Raw genomic sequence first — 20,856 nt, forward strand, 5'->3', positions numbered from 1 at the left:
TTTAGACATGTACTGTTAACATGAGCTTTATGCAAAGCATATATTCTAACAGAAGAAAAGAAGACAGTATGCTTGAAAGCATAAATGTATATATTTGTAAACATTTCCATTCATTATATCATCATCCTGCAGAAATGCAGAGCGGTTCATCCCATCTCTGTGTAAAGTGTTTGGGTCCAGAGTGAAGGCAGATCAGGTGACTCCTCTACTCCAGGCTTTGGACTTCACAGTCACACCGAGTGGAAAATTACCCAGCAGCACCTGCAGATCTGTGGGCAGAGTGCTGGGTCTTTCACCCTCAAAACTAAACCTGACTCTAAAGCCACAAGCCATTTCTGTCAGAGGAACCAGACTGCTCTTCAAACACATCAAACACCTGCAGAAGCTGAGGTCTGAGATATATTATCTGCACTCAAACTATATATATATATAACATCTCTGTTTTTGAATGACACAATCTGGAATCTGATGTGAATGTTTTTTTATGATTTTTTATTTTGTTTTTGACAGTTTGGAAGACAAAATGTTAGTAAAAATGGTCAGAACACTGAGATCTTTTGATGGACCTTTCCCTGTGACCACTGAGGAACTTTCACTGGTCACAAAAGAATCAAAGCAGAATCTCTCTCATATCCTGAGAAGATTGACGTCTCTCCTGAGACTGCTGTCTGTCCAGTGTTTGGATCTTACTGAGTGTAAATCTGAGTCTCTGTCTCTCACACCACTGTTGGGTCTCCAAGAACCCTTGACTATAAGGTCTGTTTTCAGTACAGCGGCATGGACCCTGCTTTGTGAATAAATTAAATTGTTTTACAAATTTATAAGCCCTGTTCTATCTGTATGTTCAGGCTCTCTAAAGAAACTCTTCAGCAGCTGGTTTCAGTGGTGTATGAAGCACAGGATGATGAACTGACACGCTGCTTTCTGAAGAAAGTGTCTAAAGATCTGACTTCCTGTTCACTGACCTGGGAAGTGATTCATTACCTGCTGCAACATCAAGCTCTAAATTTGAAGTTGAACTTTATAAAGAGCAAAATCTCTTGTGAAAACATCAGAGAACTTCTACCACTATTAGACAGAATCCAGCTGAAACGGTAAAAGAAACTTAAAGGATAGAGCTGTTCAGTTTGAACACACTTTATCATAAAACCTGAAAGAGAATTGCTATTTTTTACCATGAATTCCCTCTGGAATTTCACATGCTTTTTAAGTCTTATTATACTTGCTTTATGAGTAAAATAAGTCTGTTGGTAATACTTGACAATATTTTCTTTTTTACAACATAAATTACACAGTTGAGGCATAACCATTGTGCCCTTTAAAACAAAATGCTACAAGAACCACAACAGTTTGTCAAACAAATCTGTAAATAACGTGCTTGTTATAGATGTAGACTTTTATATAGTTTAGTTATCTTAACTGAAACTTAGAAAAAAGTTAGACTATGAAAAGTATGTTGTAGACACAGACTTAGTTTTTACACTTAATTTGAAAACTGTTGTACTAAATGCCACTTAGAAATTCCCAGGGCAAATTAGCCTTTCAGGTCATTAAATGGTTCAATTGTATCCATTCGAGTCATTAAAGTTGCTTGTAGCTGATTTGTCAGTTTAGGGATTCATCATTGAGTGCCTTTAATTCAAGTAGACTTCATTGGGTGATCTTCTTCTCCACAGGTTGAGCCCCAGCTTTACTCTGTCCATCATTATGGAGATTTATGAGACTCATTTTCCTCAGTATGTGTCCAGTCTGATGAGTTCTGTGAAGAATTACATCAACCTGAATGGCCGAGTGTTGGACTCTGTTCACTGTGCTGCTCTGCGCTTCACTCTGCAGCACTGCAACACTGTCAAACTCAATCTGCTCTGGACCTCCATACCAGCGGAAGAGCTAGAGAGCTTTCTGCCTTTACTCAGGAGAGTCACACATCTCAGGTTTACTGATAGAACAGCACTGATGTCACATTAAACATGACTGTTCTGTTGTGTGTGTCTGTTAACAGTATCTGTGTGTGTTAGTGTTGACAGGCTGCTGTTGCTGAAGCTGCTTCATTGCTGCAGTTCCTCTGATCTCCAGCAGGAGGCAGCAGATGTTCTTCTCTCTGCTCTTCACCACAGACTGGACTTCTCCTGCTGCTCTGCTCTGGATTTAACAGACACAGAGGAGAACCAGGAGCATTTGAAACTAACTGAAAAAGACTGTAGTATAATCTCATCTGTGCTTCAGAAAACTCAAAGCATCGTGAAGTTGATCTTACAGGACTGTGAGCTCTCTGAGGAGGCCCTGAAACAACTTTGGCCAATCCTGCCTAAAGTCCAGCTGAGGTGAGACATCTGACAGATCCCTTTCATTGCTACTATGACAGTGTATTTATTTATCTCCATGTATAATATCCTGTATATTATTCTCACATGTTTATCGTTGTGTTCTTCTTCCTCTCATCAGTTGTAGTAAAGCTCTGCTGCTGCAGTTTCTGGCTTGTGTTAGTAAAGATGGATCTCAGAGAGGCTCTTTGAGGAGGACTGAGGCTCTTTCACAGGCTTTAGGAGGAGAGATGGACCTCAGTGACACTCAGATGGACCCGAGAGCTTGTGAACAGCTGGCGTTGTTTCTGGAATATTCTGAAGGACTGACAGAACTGGATCTCAGTCACTGCAAACTCACAGAGCTCTGCGTGGAGCCGCTGCTGCCACATCTGCACAAAACCCAGACTCTGGAGTGAGTTACACAGACACGTCAGGAATAGAGAAAGACAAAACACTTTATCCAAAGTTCTGCTTATTTCTTTTACTTTTAATCTTTTAATCTCACTTCTTCTTACAGCCTGAGTCACAATAATATCACAGATGAATCAGCAAAGAGAATCCACAGTGTTGTCTGCACTCACAGCAATCTTCAGACTGTACGGTAAGTGTGTGTGATCTGTGTTTTATTAGTGAAGGTCTCGGAAATTTAGTTTTAGTGACTAACTAAACAAAATATAAATAATTTCCATTTTATGTTGATAAAATCATATGGCTCTGTTTAAGTCAATACAAGTCAAATTTTGTAATCTGTAATCTAGAATAGTTTCATTACAGTAATGTAAAAAATTATAATAAATAGAGTTACGTCTGTATATCTAAAAAGCATATTTAAAATGACATTTCAAATATATATGACAGTGGTTAATTGTAGAATACATGTTTTGCAGAGCTATATTTTACACTTTGATTATTGAACAACTTTGACATTACTACGTATCCTCATTTTTGAGAGATGTAGATGAACTGAAACACATCAGTTGATTTGTATTACATGTTGTGGTCAATTTTGTCTTTGCAGACTCTTCGGAAACAAAATCTGTGAAAGAAAGCAATTCACCAGAGACAAGCGATTTGAAATATGGTGAAGATCCTGGGCCAGAACCGTACTGATTTAACATTAGGAGGGTATTCAGTATAAGGCTTGACTCATGATGAAACAAACTTTGCAAAGCACTTAACAGTGTTCTGTGTAGAAATTTATTTTTATGATTAACAATAATAGCTTTATATTTGAACCAGATTTATTTAAATGAAATGTTTATTACAAAGCTATGATGATGTATATTTTACATTGTGTTAGGCAAGAGTTATGTTATAGATATGTAGCACTATAGGAGGTTTTGATCTGCCTTCACTGGCTACCGTTCACCGCTCACATCAAGTTCAAGACTTTGGATGCTGACTGGAACAAATATTTCTGTTTCATATTCTTCTAGACAATGTTTAGAGCTTCTAGACAATGTTTTATACTTCGTATTGTTAGCACTACATTGATCCTCAGGATAAATATATTTGTTATACTCCTGAATTTTAATTTGCCTTGGGTAAAAGCATCAGCTAAATGAATGAATACTCCAGTAGTCAGCCTCTTTTAATACATGTAATCGAGCTGTAAGAAAGATGTGGATTTTATTATTATAATGGTTAAGATTTTCATACTTTCTCTTTATTTCTTTATGTATTTTTTTTCTCGAAGCCGTTTGCATTTATAAGGTTTTCATGATTACACCGCTTTGAAGCAATTTTACATATCCTTTAACCGTTATTAATTCTATAAAGTGTAACCAATGCATGTCAGGCTGAGTTTTGAGAAAGACAACCATTATTATTCAATAAACACTGCTTAATATTTACCTGTACTTCGTCTCCGGCTTTCTTCTCCTCAGCCTTGCTCCTTTTGGACTTTAAGAAAAACTAATATGACAAGATGTTGACTTAAAAAAAAATGCAATGCCGATCAAACTGCAGAGAGGGAGAGGGAGCGAGAGACCTTGCGTGTGCTAATGTGCGTGTGTGCGAAGCGCATGTAAGACAGAGAGCATTCTGATTGGCCTGTTTTTGCAAATCAACCAATCAATTGTCAGTGTGGGCGGGCTTTTATCTCTTGTCCTGAACAAAATTAATCAGTTATGTCCAGAGGCGTCGTGCCCATTCAAAGTGAGGGGGCACGTGCCCCCTCAGATTTCTGAGCCAAGTGGATTTTAAATGCAGCTTCCAAACGAAAAAAAAAATTGCAGAATAATATTTTTTATATATTTGATACAATCACAGCGGTGTGATTAGATCGTTCAGTGCCATGGGCGTCAGTTTGGTTTGAAATGTGGTGGGGACAGAGACGCTTTCAGAAGTGCTGGATACAATGATGCATTTTTTTTTTCTCTTTCGCGCAGGTCATGTTTTGAAAGACGTCCTGTATCTTATTAATGTAAATAAATAAAAATGTATACAAAAATGTGATGATGTCCGACTCGTTTTATGAAGAAGAAAGCCGTACAAAGCATTAGACATATGATATATGACCCACTAATCTGCTTCATATCATCATATAAGTACCATGTTGACAATATGACATGGCCATGACGTGGTTTAATGTACCTAAACAATGATTACCAAATTTCTTTTTCATGTTGCTTTGTTATAACCACTGAAAACGGGGAAAAAAATCTAACCCAAAATCGGGCCTCGCTCTACATTATCCCGCTTATTACATGGCTACCCACCAAATAAATCAATAATTTGACACAAAATATTGATTTAAAAAAGAGTTTATTGATTTAAACATGATTGTATTGCTTCCGCTAAAGAAAATAGTTCCGTCTCTACGATTAGAATCCTGCCGCGTCCATAGCAACGCTCTGTTTTTCATGGCAACGGTTTTATTATTAAGAAATAACAGACTTCATTCTACAGTGGAATTCAACCAAGCCATGTAATAATTTGATTTAATTCCCAGTACAATTTACCATATCTACACACAACACAACTTAAGCACTACAAATTTTATCAAGATTGAAAAAGCAAAAATACGTGTAGCACATGAACACTATTGACTATCACACCATGATCTGACTGCTCTCAATTCACAACAACATGCATCCATCCAATCTACATCAGGCATTTTGACTAAAACTTGATCCATTCCTCATCATCATCATCATCATCATCACAACTTTTTCAGAATTCAGCAATAGATTCAAGCAATAATTAAACAAGATACTGACTACTCAACAATCATCTCCCCCAATACTTGCTGTATGAACGCATACCGTAAATAGCTAATTAAGTTGATGGCTAAGGAAGTCTAACGTAACATTAATTGCAAGAGAAGAATTAAAACAGCCAATCCCTTGTGTGCAAATGCACAAGACCTAGCCATAATACCAGCAAATCTTAATAAACATAAGTTATCGCGTCTTACCTTTGTGTCAATGGTCTGCAGACCCATGCTGTGTGTACAATAACATCCATTTGTTCTACAGGTTATCACTTTGATATGTTATAGTCCATGGCACTAGGATGCAACCTTGTGATATTGTATGAATCCCAGCAAAGACTAGGTAGCCTCGTTCCCGCTCGTTCACTGTCCATTCCAAACTGTCAACTCATTTGAAAAACATTCTTTAAAAAAAAGAAGCGCGATAGTCATATAGAGAAAATAATAACAGTGACACGATGACTCCCCCTCCCCCAACCTAGAACGTATCCCAATGTTACAGTTGTTGCAGTTTTAATGAATAGAAAAGCGTGTAGCCAGCGCAGCAGCAGAACTCGAGGTTTTCAAAAAAAAAAAAGTGGTGGGTACAAAATGACTCATGACGAAATCCGTCCCCCCCGAAATCGACGCCTATGTTCAGTGCACAGCATCAGCTGCTAAATTCAAATCTGCGTTCGCTGGCTGGCGCTGAGCCAGAGACAGACGCGTTCGTACAACTTCATGATAACCAATCAGAAACTATTCTGTTGCGCTTATGGATGCAATGGCCAATCAGAGACGTCCAGAAGAGTCGTCACTGAAACGCGGTGTTTTGTTCACTTGCTCGCTGACTGAATTATTTAGCGAATTCTCTCATCAGAAACAACAAAAAGTGCAGATGTGCGTACGAATGTAAGTAAGATATTCGTTTCATAATGTAAAGTGCTTCAGTGATTTTAATGGGAGTTTTTGAGAGTGCCTGAACTCTGGCTAGACTGAATGAAAATGTTTTTTGATAATGTAAATGTTCTTTACTCTCTGTAAAATGAAAGTGTTAAAATAAGTATCTTACAATATTGTTATTAAAATTTACATTAAATGCAAATTCAGTCGTATTAAAAATATTTTATGGCATGATATGGCACTTAAGTAAAAAGTCAGGTTTTTATGTGTAGTTAATAGATTACACTACATTTCCATATATTGATCAAATAACAATCTATAAAGGTGCAAAACGCGTTTACCTACACATATTTGAGAAACGAGATATTTCCTGATATATTAAGCATGTTTGGAATTGTTTTGAATAAAAAGGAAAAAAATAATTAAAAAAGAAATAAGCCTATATCAGTTATACAGTGCTTTCGTAGAATGACTTATATTCCCGACCCCCCCCCCCCAAATGTGCCCCCTCAAAAATCATGAATGCATGACGCCCCTGGTTTTGTCTATCTAGAAACAGGAGCACCATTGCAGAGGGAGAGTGCCGCAAAACAAAAAAAGTATAAGACACATTTTACGGCAGACTACACGAAAGTGTACTACTGTCTTATAGGTGTCAAACATAATGACAGTCTTGCTCAAGCATTGCCCATGGAGGGTTATATGATTGCAAAAGGCATGTTGAGATGAGTTGACAAGTTTAATTTCGTCAGCATATTATTCAGGTTAGTTGCCAAGGCTACATGAAAACAACCAACTCCTTAGACCTGTTTAAAGTTGCAATGGAAAATAAATAAAAGCAGTTTACATAAATTGTATAAGCAGATTATATAAATAGTAAAAGTAACATATTTAAACATAATTAAAGAATAATTACATAGGCCTATAGCTTATAGAAATAATATTTTATGCTTTTATATCTGTTAGGGACCACAACATGTTAGGGAGGCTAAGCGCAGGGAAGGCTGCTCCAATATATCTCAGTTCTCCCATTCAGATAGGCAAAGTCTCACTAAGAAGGTGACTACAGCTGAGATGTTGTAATTGAGATTTAAGTTTGCGCTAATTCGGGTTGTTTCGAACCCCTGCAGACAGTCGGTCAGAACTGTGTAATGACATCAATGGTAATGAATTCACTCTGCAGACTCCAAATCTCTTTGAATGATTTACTGATGATAATTTCAAAAGTAACAGGTGTGGTTTCTGGAACAAAATACAGATATAAACTTAAATGAGTGATTACATTAATTTACTTTAACATTTAGAAGTGATAGGCAATACTCTTTACAAATATGAATAACCATATATGTGAGCGGTTAATGCCAGTACTAGGAAAACAATAGACAGTTATACTATGTAAGGCCACAAGATGGCGCCATTGGCACATTTATAGTGACTGAACACATTCAAACCAATGATAGCATGTAATCATAAATCACTAATAATCTAACACATTGTCATATTCTACTGTAAATAGCAGGTATTACTTGCAGTAGCTATTATGATAATAGAGCAAAGAATAACAGGATGGCAGCAGTATTTAAATAATGCAGATAACACAATTTCCTATGACGCGATGGCGCTAGATACATCCGAATCGCGGCAAGAACGATCAGCATAATTCTGAGGAAAAAAACTAACAAAATACACTTACTTTCTATTCACGCACACAATATTACATCAGTAATATTCAGATACTGCCAACAAACGTGCGATAAAGTGGAGTCATCTCAAAACGATCGCGTTCATTGTCTCTGCTCGTTGCACCTGCTTTTCTCCTTACCACGAGACCAGTGATGACGTTGAAGAGTGCGATTGGTCAACTAACAGAGGAGCCTTTTGAACAGCCGCCCCCGAATTCAAAGCTTGAATTCGCACATCTTCCAAAAGGGTTTAACCTATAGTAGGTTATTCCTAATCAAGCAGGACTGGAAGTTTGATAAGACGGGATACTGGTCGAGTGTACAGTTTTTTCTTAACCTCTACCGTGACTGACCTCACCCTTGAGTCTACTCCTGGGAACACTTCTGTGATTTTTCCCACTGGCCACAACGCCCGAGGCAGTTGAGGGTCAACAATCATCACCACTTCGTCTACTTGCAGATTCTCTTTATTTAACCTCCATTTCTGGCGAGCTTGGAGACTAGGCAAGTAATAGCTGATGAAATGTCTCCAAAAATGATCAGCCAAGAGTTGGCTGTGTCGCCAACGGCGACGACTCAGCACATCCGACTCCTGATAAACCACCTGTGGCAAAGAAGCATCTCTGCGTCCGATGAGAAAGCAGTTGGGAGTTATCGGGTCGATATCTGATATATCTGAAGAGGTGTAACCCAGAGGTTTTGAATTCAAGATCCCTTCAATTTCAGTTAAGACTGTTCTCAAGACCTCTTCCGTCACAGTCTGCGCCCCTATGGTAACTCGTAGAGCCGTTTTAATTGAACGGATCTCCCTCTCCCAGCATCCACCAAAGTGAGGCGCTCCTGGTGGATTGAACACAAACTTGATTTGTTGGGCAGCCAGGTTACGTTGAAGTTCACTGTGCAAGGCAGCAAAGGATTCTTTCAACTCTCTTTCCCCACCCTTGAAGTTAGTGCCTTGGTCACTTAACAATTCATGTGGTTTTCCTCGTCGCGAGATGAATCTTCTCAAGGCCATCAGGAAGGAGTCTGAATCTATACTGGTTAGGTAATCAATGTACACTGCCCTGGTTGTCAAGCACTTGAATAATATGCCCCATCTCTTCTCATTTCGACGTCCAATCTTGATTGTGTAAGGACCAAAGCAGTCCATGCCAGTTGAGAAGAAAGCAGGTTTGAAGAGCTGTTGTCTTGCAAGTGGCAAGTCAGCCATACGGGGGACTTCTGGTTGACCCTTCCATCTTCGACACTCTACGCAGTGTCGTTGGTGGCGCCGAACTGCTTCACGTCCTCGCAATACCCAGTAGGTCCTCCTTATCTCTGCGAACACCCGTTCTGGTCCAGGATGGTGCAGCCTTTCATCATAATCTTTGATAATGAGTCTGGTCACAGGATGCTGAGGGGCAAGGAGGATAGGATGAATTAAATCCAGATCTGTCTCACTGCGACGTCTCAGGCGCCCACCCACACGAATGAGTCCAGTGGTAGGGTCAAACTCAGGAGAAAGAGAAGCAAGCCTACTCGTACCTGATACCGGTTTCCCTAACTGCAATTGGGCCACCTCAACAGCGAAAGAGTCTATCTGAATCTGACGAAGCACTAATAACTCTACCTCCCTCCGTGTATCAGCGCATGAGAGTTTTGCCGCCCCGTGAAGCTGCTGACTGCATGCCTCAAGTAACTCAGTTAACGTGTCATATTGCTGTGGATTCGGCATGGATAGCACTGTAGTTGATCCACAGAAAGCAGACTGCATTAACTCGTTACTTTGCCCATCAGTTGGCAAGGAGAGTTGATTGGGCCAATTTGCTAGTGGCAGTTTAAGAAAAGAAGGCCCTTGAATCCACTGGCTTCCTTCAACAAGGTCACAGAGGTGTCTGCCTCGTGTTATGTCATCCGCAGGATTGTCTTCTGATCGTATGTGCTGCCATGTTGCATTTGCTGTGAGTTCCTGTATTTCCGCCACCCGTGTCCCCACAAACACTTTGTAACGGCAAGAGCTTGACAACAGCCAGGTGAGCACAGTCATGGAATCCGACCAGAGTGTTAAGGAACAGATGGGAATAGTGAGTTCGGTGACAAGGACCTTGGAGAGCTGAGCACCACTGAGAGCTGCACATAACTCTAGGCGTGGGATGGACTGCTGCTTTCGGGGTGCAACACGTGACCTAGCAGCCAGGAATACAACTTCAACTTGGCCTTCTTGGTTCTCTGTACGCAAATAGGCTACAGCCCCATAAGCCTTCTCTGAAGCATCACAGAACACGTGTATATCACGCCTGCTAGAAGGGAGGTCCATTTTTGAACTGGAATAACACCTCGGCAGCGAAATCTTCTCCAGATCACTCAACTCTTCCTCCCACAATCTCCATAACCTGAGCAGATCCTCTGGAAGCTGCGGGTCGTCCCAGTCACGCTTTTTATCCCATAAGCGTTGCACCAGTATTTTCGCTCTAGTGGTATATGGGATAATGTATCCAAGAGGATCATATTGGCTAGCTAGAACCCGATAGATGCTGCGCATAGTTACTTTAGAGCAGTTCACAACCCGATGTTTGTAGTGCAAGGTGTCAGACTGACACTGCCAGTGAAGGCCAAGTGTGGATTCAGGGGTTACTTGCTGACCCTGACTAAGCCAGAGCTCACAGCTGTTAGATCTTGATTCAGGTGGCAAGTGAGCGATCACAGATGGGCAATTGCTGGCCCACTGCCGTAATTCAAAACCTCCTTCAGCTAGGAGGGAACAGAGCTGATTGACAAGTTCTTTAGCCGCATCTTTGGTGGTGAGACTGTACAGGCAATTGTCAACATAAAATGACTTCTCGATAACTTCCCTCACCTGGTCGTCTGGTTGACTGTGGTCTAGCACATGCTTCTGCAGGGCAAACGTGGCACAACAGGGGCTACATGTAGTACCGAAAGGAAGCACCTGCCACTGGTAAACATCTGGTGCTTGCTCTAATGCCATGTCTCTCCACAGAAACCGAAGTAATGATTTGTCTTCAGGGAGCAGCCTCACCTGATGAAACATCCCTCGGATGTCGCTACTTATGGCTATAGAGCGTTCCCTGAAGCGAAGTAACACGGCTAACAGGGTAGAACTCAAAGTGGGACCTGGAAGGAGCAACTCGTTCAAATTTTGACCCTGGTACTGAAATGAGCAGTTGTAAACAACACGATTTTTGCTGTTATGCTGGACCATGTGGTGGGGGATGTACCATGATTCTTGTTTACCATCTACTTCACATGGTCGCAGTTTCTCTACATAGCCAGCATTCTTAAGCCTTTCAACTTCGGTTCTGTAAGCCAGGGCTTGTTCAGGGTACTTTATCAGCTTCCTCTCAATGTTCCTTAGCTGCGGTAGTACAGCTTCTTTAGGCATATGCAAAGTTGGCATGTTTTGGACTCGAAGGAGCGGTGTAGCATACCGCATGACCCCATCCACATCAACTCTCACTGTTCTCTCTTGAAGGAGCTTGATGGCCTCCTGATCAAGCTTTGATCGCATCACTAATTTCTCACTTTGATAAGGGATTACGTCCATCTGCCATAGCTTTTCTACTTGAGAGAACAGCTCAGAATTGGGTGAGATAGCAGTAAAGAGGCACTGATGAGAGTTGAGCCCACGTTTGACTTCGTGTGTAGGGCCTTGAAGTGTCCAGCCTAACTGAGTTCTGACGGCAGCAGGTCCACCTGGTGGGCCTAGTAGGACAGGCTCGATGGGGGTGACTAGATGTGGGCAGTCTGAGCCAATTAGCAGTACTGGCTGTACTCTGTCTAGTTGCTGCAGCGGCAATCCCGCTAAATGTCGGTACCTCTTTTGAAGAGCTGCTACAGGGTAAGTTTGCTCAGCAAGACCAAGCCTTTCGGCAGTGAAAGCACCTTGAATAGGGAATTTCTTGTGTCGATTCGTAACTGGAGACACAGTGAATGAGACTGCCGCCCCATGAAGAACCTGTTGGTCTTGCCTCACTGTTCGTAATATAAGGTCCTCAGGCTGTCCCTTGAGATCTAACTGCTGTGCTGCTGGGTGGAGCAGTATGGTCCTCTCAGACCCATCGTCTAACACAGCATACGCTTCAATCGATTTGTCACCATTGGTGATAACAACTTTGCTCACCTTGAGGAGAACCTTGCGGCTGTAGATCGGGCGATCTACATACAGGATGTCGTTGGTGGTGTTAACCAAGCAGGAACTTTCTTTTGTGTCTTTCTCCGTTGTATCCTCCACAGACCATTCGTTCACATCATGCAGTATGAATAGATGCTTCCTATTGCATGTCTTACAGGGGGTTTTCAAGTTGCATTTCGAGGCATGATGACTACGTCCGCAGCACCAGCACCGATTGTTCTTACGAATCCAGCTTTCCTTTTGCTCCTTGGATAGCTCTTTGAAATTGGAACACCCATTCAGGAAGTGATTGACACTGTCACAGTAGGGGCAATATGCTTGTGACCTTCCCTTAAATCTGGCAAATTTAGAGGTTCCCTCTGGGGCAGGTGCTCGAGTTTCATTCCTACTCATATGTTTCTCTGTGCTTAGCAGTATAGAGGTTGGTTTCCTAGTAGATCTTGAGTCATGCTCGAAGGAGCGGCGCTCTCTTTTCTTACTGCTGAATTCTAGTGGGAGACTTGTCATCCTGGAGCCCTCATCTTGAACTTGGAGCTCATACTCCAACCAGTTAGAGAAATCAATGAGAGTAGGTATGGTTACTCGTAATGGGTGTATGTATCTCTTGAAACTTGTTCTCAGTTCGTGAGGGAGTTTGCATTGAAGCCTTGACACATGCGACCCACAGTCTAATTCAACCGTCCCCTCAGGCCCCAGTTGCTCTAACATGCTCACCAGTGAACGCACACGGAGTGCAAACAGCTTAAAAGCCTTAACGTCTCCAGTTCTGATGTTAGGGCCGTCCATGACTTGAGCGATGTTCTGTAAAACCAGCTTGTGCGGCTGCCCATACATCTTGATAAGGGCTTGCAAAGTATCTGTATATGGGTGTGCTGAGTTGCCATAAGAATCCGCCACTAGCAGCGCTTCCTCTAACTGCAAATGATCTGTGAGGATCTGATATTTGAACCGTTCGGTGGCGTCAACAGGGAGGAGGTTCTCTAATGCCATGCGCAACCTTGAAAACTCTCTGGGATCCGATGTCGTCAATGTGGGTATAGAAGGCTTGGGTCCCCTGTAGATCTTCTCTTTGAAACATGGCGCTGCAGTTTGTTGTATATGTTCAGATCGCTGTGTAGGATATGACTCACTGACACCCATGTAGGGATGATGGTTGTCTCTAGAAGCCCTTTCATCATAGTGGATGGGTTCAGCATACTGGTTTGGATGAGCATATGAATGCGTATCGCGACTCTGAGTAGGTGTTCGATAGATTGATGTTGCTTGAGGCTGATTAACTTGTACAGGTGAAATAGTGCAGTCCATCACCTGCTCAGTTATCTGTCTGATCTGTGCAGAAGGATATTCATTGTAGTCTCTGACGTGCGTGGTGTGGACTGGCTGGCCGTGGCTCTTTTCTGGCACGTGGAAACGGGGAGCTGGCGATGGGGGCACTGGTTTGCATGAGGTGGCCACGTTTGTGGCTAGCTGCTGAATCTCACGTTTCATGATGGCGTTCTCTGCTTTCAGTCCCTGTAACGCAGATAAAATCTCTGGCAGGTGTTGAACGCAGCTACGAAGCTCATCATTTTCTCTTTGCATCTCCTTCCATCTAGGCGGTCTGTTTTGTAGCTCTTCATTATCTCTGTGTGAGTCTCCCAGTGTATCTTGCCATTCATCTTGTATCACCAAGTCACTGAATTGTGAATGTTGACTTATAGGGGTAGAGACACGAGACTCGCGTTCGGCAGACAGTGACGCAAGTTCAGCATCATCTTCATCAGAATATGCAGGTTGCAGGGATCTTCTTTCAGGTCCAGGTCTTTGTACTTGAAAGTCTGCCAAGTATGCTGGTGGCTTTAAATGTCGTCTGGGGCGGACAACAGGAGGCTCTGGACGGAATGCCATTCTTCTGCAGTAATTCGAGATCCGGCTCGAAGGACCATTTCTAATTGAGATTTAAGTTTGCGCTAATTCGGGTTGTTTCGAACCCCTGCAGACAGTCGGTCAGAACTGTGTAATGACATCAATGGTAATGAATTCACTCTGCAGACTCCAAATCTCTTTGAATGATTTACTGATGATAATTTCAAAAGTAACAGGTGTGGTTTCTGGAACAAAATACAGATATAAACTTAAATGAGTGATTACATTAATTTACTTTAACATTTAGAAGTGATAGGCAATACTCTTTACAAATATGAATAACCATATATGTGAGCGGTTAATGCCAGTACTAGGAAAACAATAGACAGTTATACTATGTAAGGCCACAAGATGGCGCCATTGGCACATTTATAGTGACTGAACACATTCAAACCAATGATAGCATGTAATCATAAATCACTAATAATCTAACACATTGTCATATTCTACTGTAAATAGCAGGTATTACTTGCAGTAGCTATTATGATAATAGAGCAAAGAATAACAGGATGGCAGCAGTATTTAAATAATGCAGATAACACAATTTCCTATGACGCGATGGCGCTAGATACATCCGAATCGCGGCAAGAACGATCAGCATAATTCTGAGGAAAAAAACTAACAAAATACACTTACTTTCTATTCACGCACACAATATTACATCAGTAATATTCAGATACTGCCAACAAACGTGCGATAAAGTGGAGTCATCTCAAAACGATCGCGTTCATTGTCTCTGCTCGTTGCACCTGCTTTTCTCCTTACCACGAGACCAGTGATGACGTTGAAGAGTGCGATTGGTCAACTAACAGAGGAGCCTTTTGAACAGATGTATTTCCTTCCTTTTTGGGGGGGGGGGGGGGGGGGGGGATGGGGATACCTCCCTGAAATGACTTTTTGCAGGTTGGGATGTCTGCAGTTGTCTCTTAATCAAATGACCCCGACGGCAACATGGATGGAAGATTACAGGGGCGGTAATATTATGAGATCCCTTTGCCATGTCACCAAGGGAGGGAAATCAGACTCACTCGTTTTCTCAGACGCTCAACAAAATAAAGTAACCCTTTTCACGTTTCTTTGGTTGGTATATGCACTGGGACCTGGTTATAGCACTTAAACTCTGAAAAGATCTTATTTATATGTTGTTGCCCTTGAATTATGCATGTCGACAATATGGATATGGAACACACCGTTTTGCATGGCTCGTTGGTCTAGGGGTATGATTCTCGCTTAGGGTGCGAGAGGTCCCGGGTTCAAATCCCGGACGAGCCCAAATTGTGTTTTGCTTCTTCTCGTTCTTTAAAAACTGGTTGATTAATTAACACATAAATGTTTTACAACCATACTCATTTATTGAAATTAACCGCCTGTATCCCACCGAAGCAGTAGTATGATTATGCTGACAAAATACGTGGGGACAAAAGCAGCTTAATCGTGACCCCGACGTGATTTGAACACGCAACCTTCTGATCTGGAGTCAGACGCGCTACCGTTGCGCCACGAGGTCTAATGATCGCAGCAATCAAAATAAGTGAAATATGTCAATACCTTAAAATGTCAAATGAACCATTTACATATTAATCCAAAATGCAAATGTATGTGATCCAGCTCGGATGCATTTGAACAAAGGAGTATTAAATCACAATGATTTCCGAATATGTATTAACTCGCTCATAATGTTCTCATACGAAAATACTCTACCGCACAACATTGTATAGAACCGTGTTCCACGCAATGTTAAAATACCTAAGACTTATTAACAGCAATTTTGTATGGCTCGTTGGTCTAGGGGTATGATTCTCGCTTTGATTCCCGGACGAGCCCAATATTACTTTGTTTTTCAAATGAAAATGTGCTGGAGATTGAGACAAACGGAGCCCACGGCAAAATACTTCCTCAAAACCACAGTAACGTTATATCGAACAAGGCAGAGCAGCATGCGCGAGTCTGGTTGAATAGAGTCTAACTTTAGCACTCACTATTCTAATTCTATTCTAAAAAAGGGAATCTAATTAACTTTCTTATGTTTTTGTATTCTGTATTGTTTTCTTTAATTATACAATTAACAAAAGAAAAAAAGACCTCTAACATTAGCTTGCTCTATTATTTTTCTATTCTGTTTTCTTTCTTCATTATATTATTTAAAAGGCCTTGCTACGTGTACTGTGTTTAAGATAACTCAAGACTTGTTATGGCACTTGCGTATCATTGCTCTTTCGTTGATTTTGATTGCTTCCATTGTTCTCATTTGTAAATCGCTTTAAATAAACGCATCAGATAAATGACTAAATGTAATGAATAGTGAAGGCTGAAGCTCTATAACTATTTGCCGGTATCGAACAACAACAATAGGATAACTACAGTGGCCCAGTAGTGCACAACACAACGATATTAAAAAAGCAAACATAAGCTCACAACACAACGACATTAAGCCACAACACAAATACATTAAGCCACAACACAACGAAATTAAGCCACAACACAACGGAAGTGCTCCCGACCACTAGGGGGCAGTGTTGAAAGTTAAACACCGATATTTCATCGAGACGTATGTGTAACTTAATATGTGTAATCGATTTTTAAATGAAAAACGTGTTTTTATTAAATGTTTTGATATCCTGATAATCTTAATGTATCGATTCATGAATCAAGCAAAAAATAAATTGATAATATTTTCATTTTGGACCGTTTAGCTCTGCTCTTGTACACAATGTTTTTCCTCAGGGGGGCTTATTTAAATCCGGTGCTGTGCGGGGAAACCATTGCTCTTTCCGTAGAGCTTTCAAATTGACAAGAGGAGAAGATTTTTCATCTTACAAGAACTTCCCCTGATGACTTCAAAATGAATTTCATCGCGCGGAGAAGGGCATTAAACGTTACATCAACAACTTTAGGGTGAGTATTGTTCTATCGTCTTCTAGCTAATAAGGCTGGATAACGCTACTGCACTTGATCAGCTCAAAAATAGCAGGGCTAAGTTAGTTTAGCTTTAAACTCCGTCCGCCTCATCTTTTTATAACTCGTAAGAGATAGTAGAACTCCCGGTAAGACTCCCGGTAATCCACGTTGATTTGCATCGGTGGTTCTGATAGGTGTTTGCTGTGATAGAAACTTCTTCACTTGATATAAAGTATTTTAAATACTGTTGCCATTTTTAGATTGCCATGTATCGTAATAAATCTCAAAGGACCGTTCACACCAAACTATAAAGAAACCGATAAAGATATTGAGTTTTAAAAATCGTTCTCACTATTTAAAAAAAAGAGTCCACACCACAGCTATAATGATAAAGACATAGAGAAACAATATCATTGGAATCACTTTAAGAACTATTTTTTTCCAGCTGATGAACGATTAAAAACATTGACAGCCAATCAGAATCCTGCTATAACGAGCTCGAGAATGTAAAGCAGCGGACGAGCGTGTGCGCGCTTAGAATAAACAGATTATATCGTTCGCTTCTGTGGACTCTATCGTTATCTTAATAGTTATCATTCATTGTGTGAACGGGGCTTTAGTCTGACAGTTATTGTTATATTTTCAAATTATATTATCTGTAACCTGAAGCTTGAATTAATTGTTCACATTTATATAGCAGTTTTCCAGGGATCCCCAACACAAGCATGATAAAGCTATTCAGTAAAAAGCAAAAAAGATCAGAAATGGTTAAGAGGGATAGGGACATCCTTTGAAATATTACTGATCTATTTACAGTCTATTGGCATGTTTGTAACATTATATAAAATATTAATTATTTGTCATAATTTATTTTAAATTTAGAGTAATAATGTAACAATGTAATAATTTAAAATGCAACGGAAAGTAATTCAAAATGTATCTGAAATCAATTAAATATGTAAACCAATGTTATTATCTTCACAGATTGTTTTAACGGACTCCCATCCATACTGTTGCAGCACTGTAGCAGACAGCACACAATTCAGAACTGAGAATCAGTGCAGTTCCCCGTACAGAGCTGCACTGAAGGGAGCAGAGCTGGCACAAACCTAGAACAATGGTAAGTAAGAGAATTATCAAATTATCTAATGTATGACATAACTAATAAACTTTGATTAATAATATTAACAAAGTTAATATAACTATCCGGCAGCCATATCACCCTGGAGCCCAAGACCGGTTTCCCACTGAAGCTAAGCAGGGCTGAGCCTGGTCAGTACCTGGATGGGAGACCTCCTGAGAAAACTAGGTTGCTGCTGGAAGAGGTGCTAGTGAGGCCAGTAGGGGGTGCTCACCCTGTGGTCTGTGTGGGTCCTAGCGCCCCAGTGTAGTGATGGGGACACTATACTGTCAACAAGCACCGTCCTTCGGATGAGACGATAAACTGAGGTCCTGACTCTCTGTGGTCATTAAAAATCCCAGGATGTCTTTCGAAAAGAGTAGAGGTGTGACCTTGGCATCCTGGCTATATTCGCCCATTGGCCTCTGACCATCATGGCCTCCTAACAATCCCCATATCTGCTGATTGGCTTCATCACTCTGTCTCCTCTCCACCAGTAAGCTGGTGTGTGGTGGGCGTTCTGGCGCACTATGGCTGCCGTCGCATCATCCAGGTGGATGCTGCACACTGGTGGTGGATGAGGAGATACCCCCAGACTATGTAAAGCGCTTTGAGTGCCTAGAAAAGCGCTATATAAATGTAATGAATTATTATTATTAACACGCCCCATTGGTATGCCTAGAGAGTCAAGCCAGGTCCTGTCAGTGGGAAGGTGGTCCTGTTTTCATGAGAGGAAACTCACTGAGTGGTTAAGTTAGGAGGAAAGTGTCTAATATTGATACATCATCTTTTCATATCTTGCTTTTATTCATAATGTATAACATGCCTATTTGATTAGCCCTAACAGGAAAAAGACAAAAACACAATCATAATGATTATGGCTCTATTCATTATGCATGCAACTTGTAATGATGGTGGAAATTTTTTTTTTTCTTAATGGTCAATTTACACTATACCTTTGTTTTTCATCTCAGGAGAATGTTTACAGTGATGTCACCAGTGATCTGCCTGACCTAGCAGTCCTCCAAGTGGCAGAAGTGTTATAAATATAGTAGTGTTATAAAAAATATAGTAGCACACCATTACACTGTCATAGTTATTAGTATTTGTATTTTACATAACTATTAAAACTGTATCAAAGTTTAAAAAATTTAAGTGTGGATATTTACATGTTTACACTACACTGGTGAGCAAGAAAACATATTAAAGTTACATATATTTGCACTTACATAATATTTAATTTACATTTTATATTGTAGTCTGTACAAATAAAACCAAATGAATCCATCCCAAGTTTTTTTTTGTAAGGTCAGATCTCTCTGTGGAAGATCGACTGAAAGGTGGACCATGAAGAGGGGGAACTCATCGAAGGGCTGCAGAGACTGACACTGTCAAAATAAATGTTAAATAATTATGATACATGCATGTAACGTGTGCATCAAAAAGTGAAAATAAATATAACATTTTCTTTCTCTGTCACAAACAATACAATATCAATATTTACCATTGCATTGCTTGTTATTCCAACTTCTCTCCTCGCTGTAGCTGTCCTTGCTCTGGTCACATGAACCATGTGGAATGCAGGTTCAATAACTCTCCAAAAGGCCATTAAATGGATCTTCTTCTCAAATCTAGATTGGATGAGACATGTTTTCAGAAAATACACACCAAACAATGTAAAAAGTTTGTTTGCCTACACTGAACCTGAAGGATACTTAAAAATGTATTATGTATTGACATACAAGTGGAAAAAAGGTAGGTCTGTAAAAAGATTTTAGCTGGGGTTTTAGCTTATTCTCCCTCGTGTCATTCTAAACTGTTCTGAATTTATTCTGTGGGGTCTATCTAGATAGCTGACTGACGGTAACATTATTTACAACATTTCTGTATGCCAATGAACAAAGCAAGCCATATGAGTTTACAGCGACATAATATTGAGTATATGATGACAGCTTTATTTTTTTATTTTTGGGTTAATCATCTATTAACACGTATTGTCTTGATCCACGGAAGAGGTTTTTAAACAAACAGGCAACCACAGTGACAAAAAATAAATAATGACAATTAAAAAATTCACAATAGGCCTACATTGTGCTCGTTAATATAGTAATAAAGGTTTAGATCTTACCTAGTGTAGATTCGCATGCTGTTGTCATTCTTGAAGAGGCGCCTGCAGACTTAATTATCAGAAGTGATGTTGAAATCCTTACATCTAACATTACTAATTTGAATCCACTTATTTAGAGTTAGAGTTATTTAGACTGATGAATACAATAGAAAATGTTAGTAACCCAGCCATAAATGCCTTTAATAATTTTCTAGATTTAAATTGAGGCAGTACTATGTCTCTCCAGCAGATGTGAGTTGTAAATCAAATCTCAAATGTGATGTAGACGAATTAATTTTTAATGCACTTACACATCTGTGATTTTTTCCCCCGCCAGATGTCAGTAGAGCCACTATCCTGAACTATTTCTTAGCACAATGCTTATTTATTAGAAAGCTTAAATGTTTTTGTTGTTGTTGTTTTTATTTTTATTTTCAGAATATTCCGATACATATAGTAACTATACTAAAGCTTTTGAAATAAATTAACCATCACAAAGTGCCTGGTCACAGAGACCCTTTTCATCATTCATAGAATTCCTGATGAATAAAGTCAAGTTTTAACCAACATTTTTTCACCTCACTGAATATCAATACGTCACATTAGAGATATT

At 40.2% G+C, this 20,856-nt stretch overlaps 1 protein-coding gene, 2 non-coding genes and 1 pseudogene across 5 annotated transcripts in view; 3 read left to right on the plus strand and 1 right to left on the minus strand.

Moving 5' to 3' along the window:
• LOC132123456 (protein NLRC5-like) overlaps window positions 1–4,071 on the plus strand; it is a 29,280-nt gene extending 25,209 nt beyond the window's left edge. For 2 of the 3 annotated variants that reach the window (XM_059534071.1, XM_059534072.1), the window contains 8 exons: window positions 133–390; window positions 511–756; window positions 849–1,094; window positions 1,677–1,934; window positions 2,019–2,324; window positions 2,446–2,718; window positions 2,824–2,907; window positions 3,325–4,071. In XM_059534071.1, the coding sequence (XP_059390054.1) occupies window positions 133–390; window positions 511–756; window positions 849–1,094; window positions 1,677–1,934; window positions 2,019–2,324; window positions 2,446–2,718; window positions 2,824–2,907; window positions 3,325–3,391 (1,738 nt within the window). In that variant the 3' untranslated portion in view covers window positions 3,392–4,071. The remainder of the gene's footprint in view (window positions 1–132; window positions 391–510; window positions 757–848; window positions 1,095–1,676; window positions 1,935–2,018; window positions 2,325–2,445; window positions 2,719–2,823; window positions 2,908–3,324) is intronic. The other variant, XM_059534073.1, reaches the window with a different exon arrangement.
• Window positions 4,072–15,318: 11,247 nt separating this feature from the next.
• trnap-agg (transfer RNA proline (anticodon AGG)) lies at window positions 15,319–15,390 on the plus strand. The gene has a single exon. It is a non-coding gene; the product is annotated as a tRNA-Pro (tRNA).
• Window positions 15,391–15,553: 163 nt separating this feature from the next.
• Window positions 15,554–15,625, minus strand: trnaw-cca (transfer RNA tryptophan (anticodon CCA)). Its single transcript has one exon. It is a non-coding gene; the product is annotated as a tRNA-Trp (tRNA).
• Window positions 15,626–18,221: 2,596 nt separating this feature from the next.
• Window positions 18,222–18,338, plus strand: LOC132123618 (5S ribosomal RNA; annotated as a pseudogene).
• Window positions 18,339–20,856: the final 2,518 nt, after the last annotated feature.

This window comes from Carassius carassius, chromosome 41 (assembly GCF_963082965.1).
Source record: "Carassius carassius chromosome 41, fCarCar2.1, whole genome shotgun sequence".
Taxonomy (NCBI): domain Eukaryota; kingdom Metazoa; phylum Chordata; class Actinopteri; order Cypriniformes; family Cyprinidae; genus Carassius; species Carassius carassius.